Consider the following 25558-nt stretch of genomic DNA (forward strand, 5'->3'; position numbering starts at 1 on the left):
CCCTTTGTATAGAAGAAAGGTGCTAAAGAAAACGCTGCCAACCCTCAGCTCAGCAGCCAGCTCCCCTGGGAGCTCCACTGGCTCACAGAGCCCCGGCCTCTGAGATTTGGAGCAGCTCCCAGGCCCTTCAGGGCACACAGCTGACCCTGGGTCCTCTGCCCATCTGTGGCCATCTGTGGGCCCCTCAGGCAGCTCTCACCGCCACCCTGGAAGGTCAGGAAAGCACAGGGAACACTGGCCCATGTTACAGATGGGGAACAAGCAAAGCAACTTCCTTGTTCTCACAGCAGGTCTCTGCTGGGCAGGGCTGCTCCCGTATTCTTTCCCCTGCCCTGTGCTGCCTCTGCTGTGGGACCTCCAGGCGTGGGGGTTCTCTCGCAGGCCGGACGTACAGTGCTATACACTGCCGCTGCCCACAGACGGCACAGCAGCGCCTGGCAGGAGATGGGCTGCCACAGGTGCCCAGCACAGGCTGCCAGTGAGGCTACTGGAGAAGCCACCTCAGCAGGGTGGGCAGCAGGAGTGCGGCCAACACCCGGAACCCCCCGGAGGCTTCTGGTCTTTGCAGGTGCCAGGGAGAGTGTGAGGCTCCAGGGGATCCCAGAAATGGCACTGCCCTGGACAGGAGCAGGAGGGCAGGTTTCTGGAGCCCTGGCTTGGGAATCTCAGAGAACGGGAAGGAGTCAGGAGACCGAGTCCCAGCTAATGATCAGCTGGCAGAGCCTCTCAGGGGCCCAGAGGGTTTCTGATCTCCCAGCCCTGCAGAGGAGACAGGGCTCAGGTGGCAGCCCTGTGGGGCTGTGAGGACCCAGTCTCCCCCTTTGCCTAGCAGAAGCTCCCTGTAGCACCACCCCCCTTCCTGGAGAGCCACAGGGAAACTGCCAGGCACACCCTGGCTCTAGGAGTAGCACAGAGGGGCTCTGGGAGAACTGAGCTAATATGGAGAAGATGTAAAAAAAAAAAGTCAGGTGCTCTCTGTGCCAGCCATCGGGGAAGGGGAGGTCAGAGGAAGGAACCTGGAGGGGCTTGTAAGTTACTCTAAGTCCCCAAAAACCCACGCGGGGCAGCAGGCACCAGCTTCTCCCCCGAGGGCCCCAGGACAGCACAGCCTCTCAGAAGGCTGCAGCCTGGCCTGTGACCCATGAGCTAAGAGAGCGTCGAGGTCCACGCTGAGGCTAACGTCACCTCCCATCCCTGAGCACCCAGGCCTGGGTACAGAGCAGCTTCCTGAAGGGCACTGTGAGGGTCCTGTCCAATCTCGCAAGTGTCGGAGACTCTCGGGAGGGAGGCCGTGTGGACAGGAAGCAGCGGGGTCAGAGGACTGGCCAGGCAGGGAGAAGACAGGAACGCAGGCCTCATCGTCTGGCCTAGCATGCCTCTCGCCGCACTGCCCACTGCCCGCCGGCCCGAGGCCTCCCTGTTCTTTGTGTGCAGGACGCCTTCCTTCATGGCCTGCACGCGCCGTTCCTTCTGTCTGAACACTCTTCCCCCTCCTTCCCCTTTCTGACTCCTACTTACTTATCAGGACTCACCTTCGGAGTCACTTTCTGGAGACGTGGTCCCCAGTTCGCCCTCCTCTAACGTGTGGGAGATGTCCTGCCTCTCTCCAGCCCTCACTTCCCGGATGGAGTTGTTGGCTTACTCACGATCTTTCCTGTCAGACTGGAAGCTTCCAAGAGGGTAGGACCCTGTCTGCCTTGTTCAGTGCTGTATCCCACACACCTGCTCCATTCCTGCACTTAGTACGTTCTCAATAAATGTTTGAATGAGTGAACACAAGAAGGAAAAGCACCCCCAAAGGCTGCAGCAATTTCTCAAGCCCAGCGGGAAGACCTCTGCCCCGGCCCTGGCGGTTCCCACAGGCGCGCAGGCTGCCCAGGGGCAGGCCCTGTGCGAGTGCACGCGTGGGGAGCAGGTTCGCACCTCTTGCTCAGCTCCTTCAGGGCGCCGCTCCGGCACAGGCCCAGGTAATCCCCTAGAAGCTTCAGCTGCTCCCGGCTCCTGCCGATGAGGTGCATCCGCTCCACATGCTCGTACAGCGAGGCATTCACCAGCTGCAGGTTGATGAGGGGCTGGGCCCGGATCTGCATCAGGAACTTCAGGGCCTGCCGGCAGACCTGCGAGCATCACCGGGGTCAGGGTGGAAAAGGAGAGCATTTGGAGCTGGCACTGTGGTGTAGCAGGTAAGCCATGGTCTGCACTGCTGGCATCCCATATGCGTGCTGGTTCATGTCCCTGCTAAAGGTCTGGGAAAGTTGCAGAAGATGGCCCAAGTGCTTAGGCCCTTGCCACCCATGTGGGAGACCTGGAAGAAGCTCCTGGCTTTGGAGTGGCCCAGACCTGGCTGTTGCAGCCATTTGAGGAATGAATCAGCAGACTGAAGATCTCTGTCTCTTTCTCTTTCTCTGTAACTCTTGACTTTCAAAAAAAAAGGACAACAGCCGCCATCCGGCAAGACTTCTGGGCCAGGCGCTGCACTGCCTCCTCACTCACTTGCCATGCAGCCCCTCTCCGAAGGGAGAATCTGCAGATTTAGAGAGATGAACGGACTTGACCCGGTCACACAGCTCATAAATGGTGCAGTCAAGATTTGGATGTGGTTTATGCGACTTCCAAACCCACACTCCCTGGATGGCGCCACTGAGGGCGCCTCCTGCCCAGGCTCAGAGGGAAGGGGCTAACATGGTTAACAATCCTTTCCCGCTGGAATTCACAGACCCTTCAACTCTTTCCTGTTCTCCTGGCCCCCACGTTCTGGCCTGCAGGAAACAGGCCGCCCCTCCGGGTCCTGACTCAGGAACCAGATGACTGGTCTGCAGCCGGCTCCTGCCGCAGGAAGCCACAGAGCGATGGAGCTTAGCAAGTCTCCTCGAGCTCCCTCAGCTCCCATCAGCGCCGCAACCAGCGCTCCCCAGGTCTCTGTGTGGAACTGAGTGGTCAACTCCAGCTTCGCCTAGCAGACAGGGTGCTGAGGGTGCTGTCCTTGGCCCTGATCCCAGTGCCAGTGCCAGTAACTGAGCAGCTACTGATGCCAGACACGAAGCTAGGGACCCTGCCAACTTCTCCCCTCACCCTCACAGCCACTCTTGGTGGACAGAGTGAGAAGAGGGGATGAGGAGAAGGAGTCGGAGAAGAGAAGCAAAGTGGCTTAAGCAACCCACCTTTCTGCATAGCAGAGCCCAGGTCTGAGCTGCGCTGCTACGGGAGACACCGTGCCCCAGCTAACCAGTGAGGCCCTCTCCTGTGCTGGCCTCGCTGCGTGATAGGTGCATGCAGCAGCGGAGCCGGATTCGGACCTGGATCGAATCCTGTCTCACCACTTCCTCCCCGATGACCTTGTGAAACCTAACACTCTGCAACTGTTTCCTCAACTGTAAAATGGGGAAAATAAAAGCGCATATCTCACGGGATGATTCTGAATTTAGATTAAAAGCGACAATCTGTGTGTGCTATTGGCAAAGGACCTGCACACTATGTGAGTACCTGCTGTGGCCCAGGTGTGCCCTGAGGTCACAGGACATACTGGACCCCCAGCAGACCTGGGCCTGTAGCCAGGGCCTGCAGAGGTCTCTGGCCCCTGTCTCCCAGCTCTTATCTCCCCCAGCAAAGGACAGCCCCTTCTTTTCTGATATTCTAGAGCCCTAGGGTGCCAGCATCCCAGCCTGGGGGCAGCCCAGCAGCAACGCCCCTGCTGACTTACGTCAAATCGTTGTCCTCCAGCTCTGGCCCAGATCTGCCTAACTCAGCCTTGGGCCTGGGTGAGGCTCAGATGAGAAGACACAGGAGCAAGCATGCACTGACAGCTGCCCTGGGCTCCCAGGGCCTGCTCTTATCCTGTGGGCATGGAGGACACAGACAAAGAAGAAGCCCAGTCCTGCACTGACATCCTACCAAGTGCCAGCTGGGCCTTGGCACAAGCAGGCCAGCCACTCTCAATTTCTTGGGTCAGCGACCTAGAGAGGAAGCTGGGTACTTCCAGCTCTCAGGCCAAGACAAAGATTGTCATTTTCTAGCTGAAAAGAGGAAGTGGCACACGGATTACAATGATGACTAAGGAGAGGTTCCCAGCACAATCAGGATCCTAGAGAGAACAGTTTTATGGGCAAGGGGTTCTCTGCATTTTTGACAATTCTGAGGTTTAATTTTCTCTATTTGAGGACAAGATATACAACAACAAAGCCCAAGCCGAAGAAGTCAAATTCTTCAGGGGGCAGGTTTATGGAGGTGGAGGTTGGGTGGGATCCCCTGATGAGGACACACCCTCCCAGAAGCCTGTGCAGGTAGCCATGGGTCTCGAGAGAAGCAATTAGTTTTTCCCTTGTGTTTCTAAATTGTCTCACTGGGTAGAAACCTGTGCTGTTGCCAGGAAGCCAAGTGTGACCCTTGAGGCAGAGCGTGACCACGTGAATAAGGTGCAGGAGGTCTGCAAAGCCGAGGGAGGGGCGGCAGGGCACGCTGGAAGGTGCTGCTCTAAGTGACAAGGATGTGCTGCCCCAGCCATCCTCACCACCAGCCAACGCAGACCCTGTGACTGACCCCATTCCAGACAGGGCACTGAAGTCAGTCTGCGTGGTAAGGGGAGCAAGCTCACCTGGAGAAGAGAATGGAAGACCTTAGAATATGTCTTATTCCAAAGTGTATGGTGAACATAGAGGTACCACGACAAAGTAGTAAGTGAGCAGGTATGTTATAAAAGCACAGTGAGTCCAGTATGATCCCAACTTTGTAATAAGTAAATGCCTTTAGGACTAAAGGCACAGAAAAGGACAGCCTCAAAATGTTAACAGTGATTATCTTTGGAAGATGACACATAATTTTGATGTATTCTTGGTTTTTCTGTAATGTTTAAATGTTAAACAATAGCCATATATTATCTTCAAATCAGGGGAGTCCCAGTAAAAGTGCTCTTTCAGAAACACGAACTTAGGGGCTGGTGCTGTGGTGTAGTGGGTAAAGCCACTGCCTGCAGAGCCAGCATCCCAAATGGGCACTGGTTCAAGTCCCAGCTGCTCCACTTCCAATCCAGCTCTCTGCTATGGCCTGGGAAAGCAGTAGAAGATGGCCCAAGTTCTTGGGCCCCTGCACTCGTGTGGGAGACCCAGAAGCAGCTCTTGTCTCCTGGCTTCATGGGGAGTGAACCAGTGGATGGAAGACCTCTCTCTTTCTCTTTCTCTCTCTCTGCCTCTCCTTCTCTCTCTTGTGTAACTCTGACTTTCAAATAAATAAATAAATCTTAAAAAATGCAAAAACAAAAACATGAACTTAGTAAGTCCATGCAGTCACCAGGGCCAGCAAAGGCAAGGCTAACTGCTCTCAGCGTTATAGCCCACCTGCCTACCAACCACCAGGCATCTACCCATCCACGTATCAATCCTGTCTGTTTATCAGCTTTGTCTGTAACCTTGGGAGCTGCAGAGAACAATCCTCAGACGCCAACTTGAGGACCAAGGCAGGGGTTGACAGGGCTCTGCCCAGGGGCTGTGGACAGGCACCAAGCTTTTCTTTGGTGAATGCCCCTGTATCACAGGGCTTGAAACACCCCTCACTTCCCTGCAGCCAAATTCCTCCAAACAGGCAAACAGCTAAACAGCAGCAGCAAAGAGAAGGGAGCATTCCCCCATCACTCAGCGACCTGTGCGGCCAGCATGCGCTGGGCCCAAGACTTACCGGGCGCTTGGTGAGGTCCCAGTTGTGGATGATCCTGGCCGGGATCACTGAGGCGTCATCTTGGTGGCAGATGTCACAGTAATAGAGGCCAGAGAAGGCACAGAGCTTGGGTCGTACAAAGGAGAAGCCGATCTGTCTGGAGCAGCCTAGGGAGATAGGTGGTGGGTGAGTAGAATGACGCGGGAGCTACGGTGGCCTGTTAGGGTTTTTTGTTTTAAATTTATTTGAAAGCCAGAGCATCAGAGAGAGGGAGATACAAAGAGACAAAGATCTTCAATCTGCTGGTTCGCTGTCCAAATGGCCATAATAGCCAAGGTTGGGCCAGTCTGAAGCCCAGAGCCAGAAATCTGATATGGGATGCTTGTGTCACAAATGACAGTTTAACCTGTGGTACCACAAAACCAGCCCTAGTTTTTAAAAGGAAAGTATGATAAAAAATAACCACCACGCAGGGCCAAATGGGAGTACTAACTCGAGTTCCAGCAACTCTGCTTCCCAACTAGCTTCCTGCTAATACTCCTGGGAAGGCAGAGGATGATGGCTCAAGTACTTGGGCTCCTGCCACCCATGTGGGAGACCTGAATGGCTTTGGCCCAGCCCTGGCTGCTGCAGACATTTAGGGGACTGGACTAGAGGATGGAAGAGCACATTCTCTACTCTTTTAAATAAATAAACCTTCGCATAATAACTACCACTCAGATTTCCACCACCCAGAATCAACCCTATTAATGGACTGCCAACAACTCCGTCTTTCACAGCTACAGAAACTGATGCTGAGACATCTGCCTGGCCACACAGTGATTAAGTGGCAGGGCTCACATTCAGATCCGGGGTATGAAGCTCACGTTCTCGTCCACAGTCCCTAGCTGCTGCATTTGTCCTTGGTCTCTGCTGCTTGCTCAGCAACACCAACCTCCAGTCCACTGCTCCACCAGGGCCCAGAAATGGAGGCCACTAAGTTGGGGCCTGGACAAGCAGTGAGAGTAGGGAAGATGAGGCCAGGCACAGGGAGTGGATGGGAAGCCAGCAGGAGGCAGGGCAACCTGCACCTTGCCTGGCACAGGCTTGGATCTGGAGCTGCCTGATCTCATAGAGCAGCTGGGGCAGTGAGAGTGAGAACAGGGTGTGCCCAGGGCAAAAAGTGAAGGCCCAGTACAAATCTAGGGTTCATCCTTGCCTGCACAGGGACAGGACCAGAGGTCAGCTCTTCCGTTTATCAGCTGCCTCATCCTGACCTTCACCTAATTGGTCCAGATCCCATTATCACGTCTGTAAAATTCAGCCCCTACTAGCTATTATGTGGCACTACTACAAAGTGTAAGCCAGACCAGGTTCTGAGAATGCCCTGCAAACCACAAAGCACAACCCACATGTCAGTGTAGGTGTCTGCCTGGCCCGAGCCTTGCACATGGGGTGGAAGGCAAGCCTTCACTCCATAGCTTCATGGTCCGGCTGGCAGGTGGCTGTTCCTGTAGCAGTCACACTCTCAGTGGGGAACTTGGTCCCACGCCCTGGACTCCTGCCCCCACAACTGAAGAGCAGAGTGAGTGCGGGGCTGGGCGAGCACTGAGCAGCTGCTTGCAGATGTCTTCTGCAGGAAGCTCTGCGCAGCCCAGCTCTCCCATCCTCCACAGACCACTTCCTTTCAGACACGTAGGTAGGCTTTCCCTCTGCCCTCAAGGCTGCTCCCCACCAGGTCGGCTTGGAAACCTGGGCTCCGCTTCTTGCTCTGGCTTTGAGCAGGGCCCCATGCTGACGGAGCAGGCATCTCCCTGTGGACAGGGCGAGTGGGAAAAGCTAACAATGAAATGTTGGCAGTGGGACATCACGTGGCGTGAACAATGCGAATGTGGTGTCCTGCCCACAGCGCAGGCTCTGGGCCTGATGAGCAAGGTCCTAATTCTGCTTCTGCTACCTCGTGGCAGTGTAAGCCTGAGACAAGGCACCTAACTTCCCAGCTCTGAGCTGTTTCCTCATCTACACACAGAGACAACAGTGGCACCCATTTCTACAGGGTTGTGGTGAGAATTGAATAAGGGCCAAATAGAACATCTGGCCCGGTGCCCTGCACAGAAGTATTGGATGTGATGATGTAGTGATGCAGCAGACACACTGACGTGGAATGCCACCTATCACGTGCTATTAAGGAGGAGAGAGCCACAATGGGGAGCAGTATGTAGAACTATGCTGCCTGAGACGGTGGCCGTGGGCAGCATGTGTCCCTAGCACATTACCACGTGCAGCTCATAGCTACCACAGTGGAAAGCATGGGCCTATAACACTCTCATCACCACAGAAACTTCTACGGGACAGCACCAAGGACAAGCAGCATGAGCCCACTTGTGTAATTTTAAAAATTATATCCACCTGAGAAAGGAAGAAGAGCTATTCAGAAAGATCCCATGTCCCTGCTTCCAAGGAATACAACAATGTAGTAATAAGATACTGCAGGGTGGGGGACAGGTCCCACCCATCATCAGGAGGTGGTGGAGAGAGAAGGCATGGGGCTGCCCAGGGGCAAGGTGCAGGCCCCAGGAGCAGAGGCTACAGGGCAAGTCTGCTGCACCATCCAGGGAGGGATGGAGGCACCTGTGGGGTGCCAGGAAGGGGCAGGGAGCCCAAATCTGGAACCCACAGGAGATAGGAGGAGGCTGGCAGGCTGGGGGTGGCAAGTCGGCACCTGCACAGAAGCAGCCCTGGGAGTCCAAGCCCTTCTCCGTGGGGATGGCCACCAGGTACTGCAGCAGGAAGCCATTCTCCCGCGTGGCAAACTTCAGCACCTCCTGGCAGTTTTCGTCCAGACTCCCGCCAAGTGTCACTGCCTCCTCAGCCGTCTCCAAGTAAGACGCCAGGACCTTGCGCACCAGGTCCCTCCACAGGGCGGCCTCCTCGGCGTTCCCAGCCTGCAGCTTCAGGACGGCCTTGGCTGTGATGATTTTGAAGAAGGCCGGGCCCCCGAGGCTGGTGTCTGGCAGGACATCTCGAATGGTCTCCACTCCATGGCTGTCACTCAGCATCTTCTCCTCATTTCTCACACGGAAGCATTTCAGAGACTCCAAGGACAGGGAGAAAATATAGGGCACCCAGGTCCTGTCTGTGTACAGGTACAGAAGGGACTCCTTAATAGCGTCCGGCTCCGGAACCTGGGCTGACGACCAGTTGAAATGTGTGCCCTGCAGGGCTGTAGACTCTGGGAGTAGCTCTGAGTGGGAGGGGTGGCTGCCCTGGGGGGACTCAGGAGGGTCCTCAGGCTGCTCTGGGTACTGGATGTTCACCCACTCGTCCTCCTGCTGAGGCCGGACCTTCTGCAGGGCCTCCCGCACGCGGTCCAGCCAGTCCTCAGCCTCATCCTGTGAGGAGGCACGCAGGGCCAGCTTCTTGCCAGAGAAGACCAGCTCGAAGCGCCCATCGCTGTGGGCCGGCCCCACAGACTCGCAGCGCAGCAGGGAGCAGCTCTCCACGCAGGTGCGCTCCTCGTCGCTCAGGTAGAGGCGGAACTCCAGCGGGGAGAGCTCGCAGAAGAGCTCCTTCCAGATGCCCATGGCCCCCCGGCGCTCCACGGTGCCCAGCTTCATGAGGCCGCGGAATGGGTTGGACAGCCCTGGGAGCAGAAAAAAGCACTTCAGGCTGTGGTCTGTCCCTTTACTGCCCAAGGCCACCTCTGGTGTATCGTGACTGTCACCAGAATACAGTCCAGCCATGGGCATTGTCAAATGGGCTCCTGAAAGCCAAGAGTTTTGGAGTGTCTCCACCAGGTCCTCACCCTCCTCTTGACCTGGCTCCCTGTATTTCATGGCGGAGACAAAAGCATTCCAAAGATGACCTCTGCACGACCCACCACACACACACACACACACACACACCCTTCCAGCACCTGTGTCCACACTCTGCCTTCCCTCCTGTTGCCTGGGATGACCCGACTGCTGTGTGCAAGGCTGCCCCCGCCCCCGCATTCACACAGGAGTCCCCTAACGCACCAAGGACACCTCTCCCACCTGCTGCCCTTTCCTCCCTCCTCAGTGGCACCAGTTCCATCAGCACACAAACAGGCTGCTGTTTCGCCCATCTTTAAAAATACCTCTTGTCTTCACCCATGGCTCTAATTACCACCCTGCTTCTGGGTCCCCTTCGCAGCAAAACTGCTTGAGGAGCCATCGAAACTGTCTCCAGTTTCCTGGTGCCCATTCCTACTTGGATCTAGTCCAGTTGGGATCTTGCCCCACACTCCACTGAAACTGCTCCTGGGAAGCCACCAATGCCCTCCTCATTGCCAAACCCAGAGGCCACTTCTGAGGTCCCATCTTCACTCTTCTTGTCTTGCTCCTCCTCCCCCTTTCAGATTGGAGGCCCTGGCATCAGTGCCAGGCCTCTGTCTCCTCTCTGTGGATCCACTTCCTGGTTGATCTTACCTGCCCTAAGGGTTTCACGCCAACAAGCCCTACCTTTGCATCTCCAGTCTGTATCTCACTCTTGAACTTCAGATTCGTATGCACACCTGTTCCACATGGGTCTACCAGGCATCTCAGAGCTGATGTAACGTTAAGGCGAGGAATTCTCCCACTGCAAACCTGCTTCTTCCCTAATGCTCCTCCTCTGACGTATGGCGAACTTCAACCTTCAGTGCTTGGGCTAAAAACCTTAGTTACCTTGCACTTTTTCCTGTTACAGGCCACATCCAATCCGACAGCAAAGCCTAGTGGCTCTAGCTTTCAACACATATCCAGAACCCCCGCTTCTTCCCCTGACTGCACCACCACCTCTGTCGTCTCTGTCTGGGCCACCTCAGTACCTCCCTCAGCTGTCTTTCTCCTGTGTCCCTCAGCACAGGAGCCAGGGTCACCTGCTACAGGAAGTCAGGCCACGCCCCTTGGCCCAGAATGCTGCAGTGCTTGCCATCTCCTGGGAGCAAAAGCCCACGCGCCTTCCGCAGCCCGCTGACCTCCGTTCTCACCCCTCCCCCCAGCCCCTGCTCCAGCCACCCTGCTTGCCACTGGTTCCTGGACACACAAAACACATACCCAGCATGGAGTCTCAGTGCCTCCCTCTCTCCCTCCCTCCCTCCACGTCACCTTGTGTGTGAGGGCTGCCCTGGCCAGCTGACGTGCACTAGCACCGTCTCCTCCACGGCACTCCCCGAGTTAGTGTCCCCGCAGCTCCTAACACCTCCTGACCATCCTCTGCGTTGAACTTGATTCATTTCCTGTCTCCTACTAGAATGCAAGTCCCATGAGCACAGGGACAGTGCTTGGCTTCCTGCTGTGTTCGCAGCACTTCAAACAGTCCCTGGCACATCACAGATGCTCAGCGAATACTCTCTGAACGAGGGAGTACGTGCCAAACACTGCTCAATGCATCCTGCTCCCTGGGTCTGCCACCTTCCAGGGGGTCCAAGGGAGACATAATTCTCTCCTACCTGGAACAGCCTTGGTGATTCCAATGATCATGCAGATTCCCTACCCCCAGGGAACCTGATTGGTGGATAGGCAGGAAACAACCCTTCATACCTTCTGTTGTCCCATGGGTGAAACATAAAGCCAAAAGAAATAAGCAGAACCCACCCCCACCCCAGGCTTAGTAGAATCTGCCAGGTCACTGCAAACAGAAAATGAGGAGTGAAAGAGTCTGGGGCTAGGGCACACCTGGTTGTTGGTTTGGTTTGAAGAGGAAACCCATTACCAGAGCTACAGAGAAATTAGGTTATATAAGTTACTGGCACTTTCTGCAATTACCAGCTGGCCTTGCAAACAGCACAAGACGATGCTGAACAAACAGCAGCTCTGATAAACCCCAGAGGAGCTGCGGAGTAAACCGCATGAGACACAGGCCTTTGGAAGGAGCATTCAGAATACCCGGGGCTTGGAGGAGCAGCGCTAGGCGGAGCTACAGACTGAAGTGAGAGCTCTCCACCATCAGGTGTGTTTCAACAGATGTAACGGTGTTTTGTGCCTTCTAGGTAGCCGAGCGTGATTTTGTTAACGAAAAGATGCTACCTTCCCTGAAGCGCTCTTCTGAATGACCGAGCCTGCCTGCTCCTTCATCACACACCAGGGAGGTTTTTCTCCAAGGAGGCACTGCCCGTTGGTAGTGGAGACAGAACGGTAGAGCCGCTATCTGAAGGGCATGGGCCCACGCTGATTCTGCAGAGCCACCTACCCATCTGCCTCCGGTGCACCACCCGGAAGTTCCTGGGCTCCTGCACTGGGGCTGCCTTGGCTCTCCTGGCCCCTGGGGAAGGCGTGCACACTTTGTCTAGTGCCCCCAGGGAGGAGCTTTTTCTTGGTCCTTGAGAAAAATGCCTGTGGAGAGCGGCCCTGGTTTCTGGAGCCCCTCTGGAGGGCACCAGGGAGTGAGCACTCTCTACTGGTGGCTCCTGGGGAGGCCGGTAGAAGTCATCTTCTGAGATCCAGCTCTTGCCTTTCTATTGAGAAAAAAATAGAAACAGGGATAGTTTGTTAAAAGTTATAAGTTAAAATCCAATAATTTTGGTAAATTCAGAGTTGTACGAACATCACTATAATCTGAGTTTAGAACATTTTCATTACCCCCAAAAGGCATCCCAGATCACTCAGCAGTCACTCCCATTTCCCACAGGCCCCTCCACGCTAGGCGACCGCTAACCCTACTTCCTGTCTCTACAGATTTGCCCATTTGGGCCATTTCATAGAAACAGAATCGTGGAACGTGTGCTCTTTTGTGACTGGTTCTTCCCCTTCACATGATGTTTTCAAGGTCCATCCATGGTGGAAGCACATGTTCATTCCTTTCTATTGCTAAACTACATTCACCGTCTGGACGGGTCATGGCATGCTGGTCCACTCATCCATTGATGGACATTTCGGCTGCTTCCAGTTTTTGGCTGTCTTGCAACTATGACCATTCATGTGCAAGTTTGTGTGTGGCCTTATGTTTTCATTCTCCTGAGTATACTCCTAGGAGTGAAACTGCTGGAACACAAGGATCTCTGTGTTTAGCTACTCGAGGAACTCCCAAACTGCTGTCCAGAGTGGTTACTCCATCTTCCTCTCTGATGTCTGTTACAGTCTTTTAGATTATGGACATCCTGACTGGTGTGAAATGCTGGCCACTGTGGTTCTGATTTGCATTTAACTGTTGTCTAATTCATTAAGCATCTTTTCATGTGCTTATTGACCATTCATACATGCTGTTTGGGGAAAAAACATTTTTAGACTGGGCCTTTCTGTTGTATGTTATAGGCTGAACTGTGCTGCCCCAGACAGCTGGAATCCTAACCTTCAGTACCTCAGAATGATGTGACCTTATCTGGGACTAGAGCCCTTGAATGTGTAACTACCGGAGGAGACTGGCCCCTCATACAGTGTCACTGATGTCCACATCAGAAGAGCAGACGTGCAGAGGGAAGGGGCATGTGGTGACAGGAAGGGAGAACTGGGGAGAACTGAGTTTATAAGCTAAGAAACATCCAGCATTGCCAGCAACACCAGAAGCTCAAAGGAAGGTGTGGGACACAGTCTTCCTCAGACTCTCCAGAACCAACCCGGCTGGCATCTGCATCTGACTTGGAGCCGCCAGATCAGCAGCGGGGAAGTTTTTCCTGTTTGAAGCCATCCATTGGATGGTGCTTTGCTGTGCCTGTCACAGGATACTAGACAAATTATAAGGTTCTTCTTCTTTTTTTAAAAAAATTTACTTTTGAAAGGCAAAGACAGAGGGAGGGAGGGAGACACACACACCATGATGTGTCAATCTGGGTGGCTCCTGGGGACACGTACAACACTGAATTCTGCTCAGTTCTCTCTAGGTCATCAAGACCTAGGGACTCCCTGAGGAAAGCAGGTGAGCGGAGCAGCCTTCTGTCCTGGCAGCCTCACATACACCTGAGAAGCATGCGGTCTCCAGCCCCTGCCAATGGCCCTCTGGGAGAGACCGTAATCCCTCAGGATTCAGCCTGGGGTCCCCCATCACCTCCTCCATGTGTATCACCCCACCTACCCCCAAAAGCTGGGCTAAGGATCCCTACTGGGCTCCCATGACATTCTGGCTCATCCCCATCCTGGAATCTATAATGCTGTGGTCATTTTTTCTTGGTATTTCTAGCAAAAGTGGCTATCCTGAGCCGTACAAGATGAGAGCATATCCCGAATACCTGAGTATCTACAGGTTGTGTCCACCTATAATGCTGACACTCTATGTGGGCACCGGTTCATGTCTTGGCTGCTCCATTTCCAATCTGGCTCCTTGCTAATGGCCTGGGAAAAGCAACAGAAGATGGCCCAAGTATTTGGGCCCCTGCCCAATACATGGGAGACCCAGATGAAGTTCTGGATCCTGGTTTTGGCCTGGCCCAGCCCAACTGTTGTGGCCATATAGAAAGTGAACAAGCAGATGGAATATCTGTCTCTTTCTAACTCTTAATTTCAAATAACTAAAAAATTTAGATAAAAAAAAAAAAAACATGGTTGGGGAAACTGGAAGGAAAGAAGCAAAGCTGGCTGAGAAGACTGTGGATGTCCTCTGTGGGGAGGACTTCTCTCAGAGGTAACAAAGGCATTGCTCAGCCTGGTCCTCTGACCACGGAGCAGCCACAGGAAATGACACTCTAGGGAAGCCTTGGCCCCTTAACAACAGGGAAGACATTAGTCCCCTAGAATTTCCACACAGGCCTGGACAGAGCTCTGAGCCCGTGTGCTGCCCCACTGGGGGTGGGGAGGAGAAGGCGTGCACACACAAATGTGAGCACCATTGTTTCTCTTTCCTCTCCCCTCTCCCTACCACCTTCTTCAGCCTGCTTCCGCAGGGTCCCATGTCTGGCCAGCTCTTGGCCCTTTAACAAGTAGCAGGGGTGGGGAGCAGAGGGGAGGGAGTCATTCTTGAACGAGGATCCATACCTGCCACCAGGGTCCCAAGACAGAGGACTGACACCGCCAGTTACTAAAGGTATCGTGACTCTGTACACAATGGCAAGTCCTGGGCAGAAGTCTGGGGAGAGATGCTGAGTCTCTGGACCACTTTCTAAAGGGCTACATGCTTTGGCCATGCTGCCCTCATTGTACCAGGCAAGGGGGCTGTCTGTGCCCATAACTGAGGGAGAGGATCCCATGCCATATGCAGATGACCCATGGGGGCAGTTAACAGGGCCAAGTCTTAGTTACCCTCGAGAGCTCCTCCACTCCTTGTCTCTTATTTTCCCGCACTTGATGTAAGTGTAATTATGATCTGGGTCACTCTTTGTCTAACCCAGTGTTTGTCTCCAAAGGGCAGGGCTCTTGTCTGTCCTGTTCCATCACTGTGCCCCTAGCACCTAGCATGGTGCTTGGCTAGTAGTAGATGCTTTGTGTCAAATTAATCAAAAACACTTAAAAAAGAAAAGACAGACAGACTGAATGGCTCTGAGAACTATAAAGCTTGACAATTACTCCAACTCCCCCCAACTCCAATGTTAAAGAAAAGCTTGTGACCAACACAGAAAAATGAGGACCACAGGCACAGACGTGCAGGGCATAGCCTGGGATTGTTCCAATGCAGGGAGCTCACCAGGCCTATGTGAACAGGAGGCTGGTGACTGTCTACCGAGAGGGGCAATGAACAAATCCACAACTCCAGTGTGAGACAGATGCAGGCAGCACCCAAGGCTCTCCCACGGGATTCAGCCACTGAGTACTTTTATTCCATGTTTCCCTGGTGACCTAGAGATCAGACTCCCCTGAGGCTGGCCAAGAGGTGGGCCTGCCCCAGGCAGACCAACCTAACCACCTGGTCCACTTGATGGTACACTTCTCAAAGTAAACTTACAAGCTGGCCTCTCAAGAGTCTCTCGAATGTTCAAGAACTATTAATGGATGTCTACTCTCTCCCGGGCACAGTGTTCAGTGCCAACAATGCAGAAGTGAGCATGGTCCTATGTACCATGCAGTTAATCCTTGAGTGAGGAAGACAGAAAATAAACAAGGAGACAAATAAAAAGATAATATGATTGTACATGGTGATGAGTGTTTTAAACAAGCAGATCAAATGCGTATGACAGTCACTGGGGATGGTGCCTTTTAGTCATGGGGATCAGGGAGGGCTGAGTCAACAATGAGGAAGAGGAGTGAGTCAGGAAAGCATTCCAGACAGAAGAAATACGGAAGGTGAAAACCCCAGGCTGGGAGCAGCCTGCTTTGTCTAGGGAGCCACAAGGAGGTGGAAGGGCCAGGACTCAGTGAGCAGTTGATGAGTTAGCTGCCCTCTCCTGTCAGCTCTGTGGCCTTGGCAAGATAGGCTGTCTGAGTCTGCAAGGCAGATGCCAGACCCCGGGCAGGAGCGATCCCAGCACAGTCAAGGCCACTCTGTGGAGCCCTGTCAGGACACTATCCCTAAGGGGCACCACTCTGGGATCCGCAGATGCTTTCTGCAACTTGCAGTTTGGCTTGGCAGCTGCCTGGCTACAAGTTTCAGGGTCCCATGACATTGGTCTTTGTAAATCTGACCCACACTTGCACAGTGGCTTGGTTATACAGTCCATTCAATGCTGCTAGGACAGCCAGAGGCACCCTTTTGGAAAAATAAGAACTCTGATTCCTATTTCATACCATACACAAAAATTAATTCTGGATACATCATAAACCTAATTGTCAGAGGCAAATTACTAAAGTTTCTGGAAGGAAACAGAATATTATCAGGTCATTGGAATGGACAAAAATTTCTGAAATGGGACAAAAAAAAAAAAAAAAAACCAACCATGCAGACCACAAACAAAAAGATTGATCATTTGAACATCATTAAACTTAAGAATTGCTTTCAACAAAAAATGACATGTAGATACTTAAAGGCAAACCATAGGCCAGCGCCGCAGCTCAATAGGCTAATCCTCCGCCTTGTGGCGCTGGCACACCGGGTTCTAGTCCTGGTCGGGGCGCTGGATTCTGTCCCGGTTGCCCCTCTTCCAGGCCAGCTCTCTGCTGTGACCAGGGAGTGCAGTGGAGGATGGCCCAAGTACTTGGGCCCTGCACCCCATGGGAGACCAGGAGAAGCACCTGGCTCCTGCCATCAGATCAGCGCGGTGCGCTGGTCGCAGTGCGCCGGCTGCGGCGGCCATTGGAGGGTGAACCAATGGCAAAGGAAGACCTTTCTCTCTGTCTCTCTCACTGTCCACTCTGCCTGTCAAAAAATTTAAAAAAAAAAAAGGCAAACCATAGACTAGAAGAAGACATTTGCTATATACATGTCCATTTTTCTTTTTCTCTAATGAAAGATTTAATCTGGAGTGGGCATTTGGCCTAGTGGTTAAACTGTAAGTTCGGATGTCAAATCGCAGTGCCTGGGTTCAAGTCTGGACTCCACTCCCAATTCTAGCTCCCTGGGATATGCCCTGGGAGGCAGCAGGCAATGGTCTTGCCACTCATGTGGGAGACCTGGATGGAGTCCCCAGCTCCTGGCTTCAGTCTGCCCCACCCCTTGCTGTTGTGGGAATTTGGGAAGTAAACAAGTGGATGATAGCTCTCTCTGTCTGCCTCTCTCTCTGCTTCTTAAATATTATATTTAAATAAAAATAAACATATTATATAAACAGCCCCTACAAATCAATACAGAAAACATGCACAACTAATTTAAGGTGATGACTTGGCTACCTCACAAAACTAGATCAAACTGCCAGTAAGCAAATGAAAAGAGATCAGTATTTTTAGTAATTAGAGATATGCAAATTAAAGCCAAGATGAACTACCACTTCTCACCTACCAGATACCTTTAATGCTTAAAAAAAAAAAAACAAACCAGACAACCTTGGTGAGGTTATGAAGAAATACAAGTACATGGTTGCTAAGAATATAAACTAGGACAGCTGCCTTGAAAACAGTTTGGCAGTGTCATAGTTACTATATTCCAAAATTCTACTCCAAGTTATGCATCGAAGAGAATTAAAAACACATGCTCATAAAACAGTTGCACATGAATGTCCATACAAGCATTCTTTGTAAGAGCCAACAAGTGGAAATAACCCAAATGTCCACCAACTGATGATGGAATACACAACAGACTATAACTCAGCAATAAAAAGGAAGTAAGAACTGACGCAGTTGCAACATGGATGAACCTTAAAAATATCACAGTAAGCAAAGCAGCCAAGTCCCAGAACAGCACATACTGTATGACTGCAGTTGTGTCAAGTGTCCAGAACAGGTAAACCCTCATAAACAGAAAGTAGATCAGTGGCTGTCAGGAGTTGAGGAAAGTGAGGTAGAAGGAAAGATGGATGAGGAGTGACTGCTAATGGCTAAGTGCAGGGATTGAAAATATTCCATGGGGCTGGCACTGGGTAAAGTGGGTAAAGCCACCGCCTGCAGTGCCAGCATCCCATATGGGCACCAGTTCGAGTCCCGGCTGCTCCACTTCCAATCTAGCTCTCTGCTATGGCCTAGGAAAGCAGTAGAAGATGGCCCAAGTCCTTGGGCCCCTGCACCCACATGGGAGACCTAGAAGAAGTTCCCGGCTCCTGGCTTCGAATCGGCGCAGCTCCAGCCATTGTGGCCAATTGGGGAGTGAACCAGCAGATGGAAGATCTCTCTCTCTCTCTGCCTCTCCTTCTCTCTTTCTATAACTCTTTCAAATAAACAATCTTTAAAAAAAAAAAGAAAGAAAGAAAATATTCTAAAATTAGATGGAAGGTGATGGTTACACAGGCCTATGTATATACTAAAAAACACTGAATTAATTAGGTAAATTGTAGAGTATGTGAATTATATCTCAATATAGTTCTAAGAGAGGGGGCCAAGCCTCTGCAAGAATATGTCAAGGCTCTGGCCCATCCTGAGGTGTATTTTTTTTTAAAGATTGACTGATTTATTTTAAAGGTAGAGTGACAGAAAGACGGAAAGGGGGATCTTTCTTCCACTGGTTCACTCCCCAAATGGTCACAACAGCTAGGGCTGGGGCAGCTTGAGGCCAGGAGCCAGGAACTCCATCTAGGTCTCCCATGTGGGTGGCAGGAACCCGAGTACCTGAGCCATCAGCAGCTCCTTCACAGGTGCATTTGCAGGAAGCTGGGCTGGAAGCAGAGCAGCTGTGAGTCACACTGGCGCTCTGATAAGGAACGCTGGCACTGCACTGTGCCATGCCTGTCCCCCAGCCTGAGTTTTATTTAGAAGCTATTAGCCAGAGAGTACATGAGTATAGATGGAGTTTAAAGATTTTATCCTAACACGAAGCCCAGACCACAGCTGGGATAAGCTCTGACTTTTGTATGTTTGGGTGGCCCCCCTGTTGTATGTGAGCATCTGCCCTCTCCCAGCATGCCCTGGATAGGCAGCTGGGGCTTGGATTATAAAAGGAGCAGCCACACATACATATCTTTCCTACCCACACTCAATGTAAGTCAGTAACTGTCTGGGAAACCTCAAAGGCCCCAAATGCCAAAGGCGAAAAGAGCCTGAGTTCTAGCTTCTGACTTGTGCTTCCCTGGACCACTAGTTCTCAAGGCTGTCCACCTCAGTTCTCTCAAGGAGATGCCCAGGGCTGGCTCCCAATGCGTTACCAGCAAACTGGACTGGCTTATTCTAGAACAGCCCCATCCAAAAGAAATATAGTATGAACTACATATAAAATCTTACATGTTCAGGGTTAGTGCTGTTTTGCAGTGGGCTAAGCTGTTGCTTATAATACCATCATTTCATATCAGAGGGTCAGTTCTAGTCCCAGGTATTCCACTTCTAATCCAACTTCCTGCTAATGCATCCTGGAAAGCAGTGGATGATGGCTCAAGTGCTTGGGCCCTGCCACCCATCTGGGAGACCCAGATAGAGTTCCTGGTTCCTGGCCTTAGCCTGGCCCAGCCCTGGCTGTGCTGTGGCCGTTTGGGGAGTGAACCAGCAGATGGAAGATCTCTCTTTCTCCATAGATTTGCCTTTCAAATAAAGAAATAAACCTTAAATCTTATTTTTTTTTTCATGTTCTATTTAGTCACACTAAAAATGAGACAGATTGGGGCCGACGTAGTGGTATAGTGGGTTAAGCCACTGCTTGTTCCAGTCCTGGCTGCTGCACTTACTACCCAGCTCCCTGTTCATGAGCCTGGGAAACCAGAGGAAGATGACCCAAGTACTTGGGCCCCTGCACCCATGTGGAAGACCCGGAAGAAGTTCCTGGTTTCTGGCTTTGGCCTGGCCCAACCCCAGTCATTGCGGATACTTGGGATGTGAACCAGCAGATGGAAGATCTCTCTCTCTGTTTCTCCCTCTTTCTCAAGAAAACAAATCTTTAAAAACAGAAGAGACAGATGAAGCTAATTTTAGTACCCTATTTACCCCAGTACATCCAGAACTTTCATTTTAACAGGTAACCAATAAAAAATTATTACTTAAAAGTTTCACATTCTTTTTTTCGATCTAAGGTGTCAAAACCTGGTACTTGTTTTACACAGCACATCTGAGTTGGGACTGGCCACTTTTTAAGTGTTTAATAACTACATGTGGCCAGTGCCTGTGATATTGCACAGTGCAGTTCTAAAAGTTGGATCATGTAGGGAAATGAGTATTTCCAAAGCCTGGCACTTTGTAAAACTATTAACTGAATGTTAACAAATACTAAGGAGGAAACCGACATGCAAGGAATGAAATGACCAGCCCAAGGCCTTATGCTGGTGAGCGGTAGTGGTTAGAAGGTGAGCATGATCAGATGACCATGACCTTCTCCACAGCAGATGTGCATATGACAGGAGACTCGTGGGAAGTGATCAGCATGGTGTCTGGCTCATCCGCACCACTCACACACCAAGAAACACGAGCTTCATATCACACTGCTACTAACACCACCACCACAGAGAGGGAGTTCAAGGGGAAGACAGCAGAGTGCACTCGGTCTCTAACTGGGACAACCCTGCACCAGCTGAGACATTTCCCCAGGATTTCTCCTAAACAACTAGAGCCACTCACCGGACTGGTAGGAGAAGCAGCCGTCAGCTTCAGTCCAGCTCCATCATCCTCCAGAGCCTTCTGCTGGCCACTCCCTTGGCTGCCTGCTCTGGGTGTCCCTTTCACAGGACAAGCAGGATGCTTGCTTGAAGTGCTCCCTGCAGGGGCAGCCTGAGCAGTGCCCAGCTGTGGCAGGTCCAGGGTGCCAGGTGCCTGGGAAAGCGGCTCCTGCTTGTGGGCACCATCTTGGGTCTCAGAGGATGCTGCAGCAGGAGGGGGCTCCGCAGGCACATCAAAGTGCAGGTGTGCGCTGGTGGCGAGGCCGTGGAGGAAGGGCGAGGCCTGGAGTGCGGGGATCTCTGGTTCTTGGCTCGGTCCCCTGGTTGGCACAGAGTTTACCTGGGCTTTGCTGAATTCCGACAACACCCTAGAAGTTTTTCAACAAAGCAACTGGTATGACAAGTTGTCAAGAGCAATGCCCAAGGCCATGGTAAGAATGGTAAGAATGGAAAACTGCTGCTTTGTGATTAAAAAACAAACAGAAACAACACTCCTTTAACCATCCACTGTACAACCCAGCTTCCATACAGCCCTCCTCAGACACCCCTGACAAAGGCTCTTCCCAGCCAGGAATGAGGCATACTGGGTAAGCAGGTGATTTGTGGAGCCCAAGATCTTGGCAGGAAACAAGGGATCGATATGAGAGATGGGAGCTGACTGCCATTCTGAATAGGCTGGTTGTGGCCCAGGAGAGTTTGTTCAACCACACAAATAGTTGTGTGGGAAATCAGTTCTCCAATGCAGTGTATGGCAGAGTCTCCCTGAGCAGAGTGAGGTGTCCCAAAGCACAAGCAGCTGGGGCACCAAAACTCTGCTCCTTGGGACAGGGACAGATGAAGTGAGGATGCAGTTTGTCCCTGGGACAGCGGGGCTGGGGTGAGACACAAGGGCTGGTTCCCTCTGTGCTGGCCTGGGCGTGGAGTCAGAGAAACTCATATTCCCAGAAACTGCTGCTGGAACTCGGGATACTATACCAGGTGTGTGTGCACATATAAGGTGTGCACCTACTTACCCCTTCTGGTGGGACTGCTACTCCCTTTCCCCTCAGTGGTACCTCCTGGAGCCACAGGGAGCCAATGTTACTGCCTTGAATACACACACACACACACACACACACAGCAAATGACTAGGCCTTGTGGAATGTGCCTTGGCTATTGACTGCTTCTCCTCCCACAAGGCTTCTCAGAACCAAAATCCCATTTCTAAAATAAACTAATTTGCTATCTCCTCTTCTGCTTATAAAACCAGTGGAATATGCCATGGACAAACAGGTTTAGATGGGAACAACACTGTCTGGAGCCCAAAAGACTGCACACATTGGCTCTCATGGCTTCCTCTGGGTCTAGAAGACACATTCAGCTGCCCTGCAATTGGGCTGATAGAAAGGAGGATTTTAGAATGCAGGGTGCTAACCTTATCACCATCCCACCTATACCATCATAACCCCAAACACTTCAGGACATGATTGTCAAGAATAGGTGACTTGGGGGCAGGTGCTGTGGCACTGTGGTATAGTGGGTTAAGGCCCTGGTCTGCAGCGCTGGCATCCCATATGGGTGCTGGTTTGAGTCTGCCTGTTCCACTAAACTCCCTGCTAGTATGCCTGGGAAAGCAGTGAAGGATGGCCCAAGTGCTTGGGCCCCTACACCCATGTAAGAGACCTGGAAGAAACTCCTGGTTCCTGGTTTTGGATCAGCTCAGCTCCAGCCATTGTGGCCATTTGGGGAATGAACAGTGGATGGAAGACCTCTCTCTCCGTCTCTACCTCTCTCTGTAATTCTTTCAAATAAATAAAATAAAATCTTAAAAAAAAAAAAATAAAAGAATAGGTGATTGGGGCCAGCATTGTGGCATGGCAGGTAAAACCACCACCTATGATATCCTATATGGGCACCGGTTGAGTCCTGGCTGCTCTCTGTCCAGCTCCCTGCTAATGGTCTGGGAAAGCAGTGCAGGATGGCCCAAGTGCTTGGGCCCCTGCCACCCACATGGAAGATCTGGAAGAAGCTTCTGGCTCCTGGCTTCAGCCTGGCCCAGCCCTGGCCATTGCAGCCCTCTGGGAGATGAACCAGTGGATGCAAAATCTCTCTCTCTCTCTCTCATTCTCTCTCTGTAGCTCTTTCAAATGAGTAAATGAACAAATAAATGAAGCTCTAAAACAAAACAAAACAAAAAGAATAGGTGTCCAACCCACACATTTACGAGTCACTGATTTTCCACAAACACACCAAGACATCGCACTGGGGAAGAGAATTTTTTCCACGAGCGGTGCTGGGCTAAGTAAACAGTTAATGAAGAAGAATACAGCAGGACTGTCTGCTCACACCACACACAAAGCCAACTCAAAATGCACCACACACCTACATGTAAGGCTGACACTACAAAGCATTTTGAAAGAAATATAGGTATAGATTTCATGTCTTTTATTAGGAAGTGGTTCCTTAGATGTGATACCTAAACCATACGCAACTAATAAAAAAGTTAAATTGGACTTCATCAAAATTAAAAACTTTTGTGCTTCAAAACACATTATTAAGCAAGGGAAAAGACAACCCACAGCATGGGAGAAAATACTGTTTTCAAGTCATAGATGTCTAAGGGTCTATAACCAGAATAAAGAGCTCTCATAATTCAATGACAAAAATACAACCAAATTTTTAAAACAGGAAAATTGAATAGATTTTTCTTCAAAGAAAGTAGACAAATGGCTAATAAGTTAATGAAGATTTCTGAATCATTAGCCATTCAGGAAATGCAATTCAGAACAACAATAGGATACATCAACAGGGATAGCTACAATCAAAGACAGTGAATAATAGGTGTTGCCAAAAATGCAGAGGCATTGACTGGTATACATTAGTGATGGGAATGTAAAATAGTACTGGTACTACCTAGCACAGAATTATATACTTTAAAATCGTGAACTTTGTGGTATATGACTCCTATCTCAAAAATAAAAGAAAGTGACTAGGATCAGTGTTGTGGCACAGCAGGTCAGGTGCTGCCAGACTCCGATAGCACCAGTTCAAGTTCTGGCTGCTCTGCTGCCAATCCGGCTTTCAGTTAATGCACCTGGGGAGGTAGTAGAAAAAGGCCCAAATACCTGGGCCCCTGCCACCAACTGGGGAGACTTAGACGGAGTTCCTAACTCCTGGCTTCAGCATGGCCGAGATCTGGCTGTTGCACCCCCCTGAGGAATGAACAAGCAGATGGAAGACCTCTCTTCGCTCTCTCTCTGATGCTCTGCCTTTCAAATTAATAAATAAATCTTTTTTAAAAAATGGGTGACTGAATAGAGAAAGATGAACAGGTATTTATGGAATAGTTATAGGGGCAGGCAAGTGGGTGCTGCCCTTGCTCTAAGATGTAAAGGCACCCTGACGACGAGGGCAGGACAAACTCCGCAGCACAGCATGGTAAGCCTGTGACACTGCATCCCTTACGGATGCCAGTTCGTGTCCCGGCTGTTCCACTTCTGATCCCGTTCCACGCTAATGTGCTGGGAAGCAGAGAAAGGTGGTCCAAGTGGCTTGGGCCCCACCCCCACGTGGGAGACCTACATGAAGCCATTCTGGCTCCTGGCTTTGGCCTGGTCCAGCCCTGGTCGTTGGTGGCCATTTGGGGAGTGAGGCAGTGGATGGAAGCACACGCTCTCTCGCTCGCTCGCTCGCTCACTTTCTGTAACTCTTCCAAATAAATAAATCAATCTTAAAAACAAACGCATACACATAAAAATCCAGAATCTCTATTTGCAGGGAGAGGGCAATGTTGAGTTCTGGAAACAAAGGGGTACTTTCCATAGGCAGAGAAGGAAAGAATATTTGCTAATCAATTATTTACATTCAGATCACTGTGACAGGATGCGGCCACCTTACAAAATTAACTAGCAAGATAGATTTTTAACAAATGTCCCCTGTGAAGTCCCAGTTCTTTATGGCACCTGGGAGGTGACACAGTGAATAAGAGACTGCTTCCAAGAGCACCTGTCTCAGCACACTTCAATTCCTTATCTGGAAAACAGGAATGGTAATTGCACCACCACTTAGACTGTGACAAAGATTAGGAAAGATAATACAGGCAAGATGCTTAGTAGCAACTGGTACTCAATAAATACTAACTTCAATTTGTTAAAGCAGTTGCTCTTATCACTGATAAGATTGTTTAGTCTGGGTCAGCGCTGTGGTGTAGTAGGCTAAACCTCCACCTACTGCACTGAAATCCCGAATGGGCACCAGTTTGAGTCCCGACTGTTCCACTTCTGATCCAGTTCCTTGCTGATGGCCTGGGAAAGCAGTGGAAGATGGCCCACTTGCTTGGGCCCCTACACCCAAATGGAAGAGCCAGAAGAAGCTCCTGGCTCCTGGCTTTGGACTGGCCCTGGCCCAGCCCCAGCTGTTGCGACCATTAGAGGAGTGACCAGCAGATGGAAGACCTCTCTCCTGTCTCTCCCTTTCACTATCTGTAACTGCCTCTCAAATAAATAAATAAATCTTAAAAAAAAAAAAAAAGATTGCTTAACCTTTAAGTACAGAAACACAAAAATGTAGGAAAAAAAAACAAATTATTAAAGTACTAACATAACCAAAATGATTACCAATTATAAATGAAACCCAATCTGTAAGAAAGACATTTAATGACAAAATAGACTGCGTGTTAAGAACAAATGAGTGGCCAGCGCCGTGGCTCACTAGGCTAATCCTCCGCCTAGCGGCGCCGGCACACCGGGTTCTAGTCCCGGTTGGGGCGCCGGATTCTGTCCCGGTTGCCCCTCTTCCAGGCCAGCTCTCTGCTGTGGCCAGGGAGTGCAGTGGAGGATGGCCCAGGTGCTTGGGCCCTGCACCTCATGGGAGACCAGGAAAAGCACCTGGCTCCTGGCTCCTGCCTTCGGATCAGCGCGGTGCGCCGGCCGCAGCGCGCCGGCCGTGGCGGCCATTGGAGGGTGAACCAACGGCAAAGGAAGACCTTTC

The 25558-nt window shown here is 51.3% G+C and overlaps 1 protein-coding gene across 5 annotated transcripts in view; it reads right to left on the bottom strand.

Moving 5' to 3' along the window:
- Positions 1–25558, bottom strand: part of PLEKHM1 (pleckstrin homology and RUN domain containing M1) — a 52060-nt gene that overhangs the window by 6331 nt on the left and 20171 nt on the right. For all 5 annotated transcript variants that reach the window (XR_016223579.1, XM_002719439.6, XM_008271589.5 and 2 more), the window contains exons 5-9: positions 20553–20958; positions 11821–12085; positions 8348–9268; positions 5668–5813; positions 1924–2117 (exon numbers count right to left, since the gene is read on the bottom strand). Coding sequence is in view for 4 of the 5 variants with exons in the window: in XM_002719439.6 (XP_002719485.3) it covers positions 1924–2117; positions 5668–5813; positions 8348–9268; positions 11821–12085; positions 20553–20958 (1932 nt within the window). In the remaining variant the exon portion in view is untranslated. The remainder of the gene's footprint in view (positions 1–1923; positions 2118–5667; positions 5814–8347; positions 9269–11820; positions 12086–20552; positions 20959–25558) is intronic.

The sequence above is a fragment of the Oryctolagus cuniculus genome, chromosome 17 (assembly GCF_051225735.1).
Source record: "Oryctolagus cuniculus isolate XC-2025 breed Fujian yellow rabbit chromosome 17, ASM5122573v1, whole genome shotgun sequence".
Lineage (NCBI taxonomy): Eukaryota > Metazoa > Chordata > Mammalia > Lagomorpha > Leporidae > Oryctolagus > Oryctolagus cuniculus.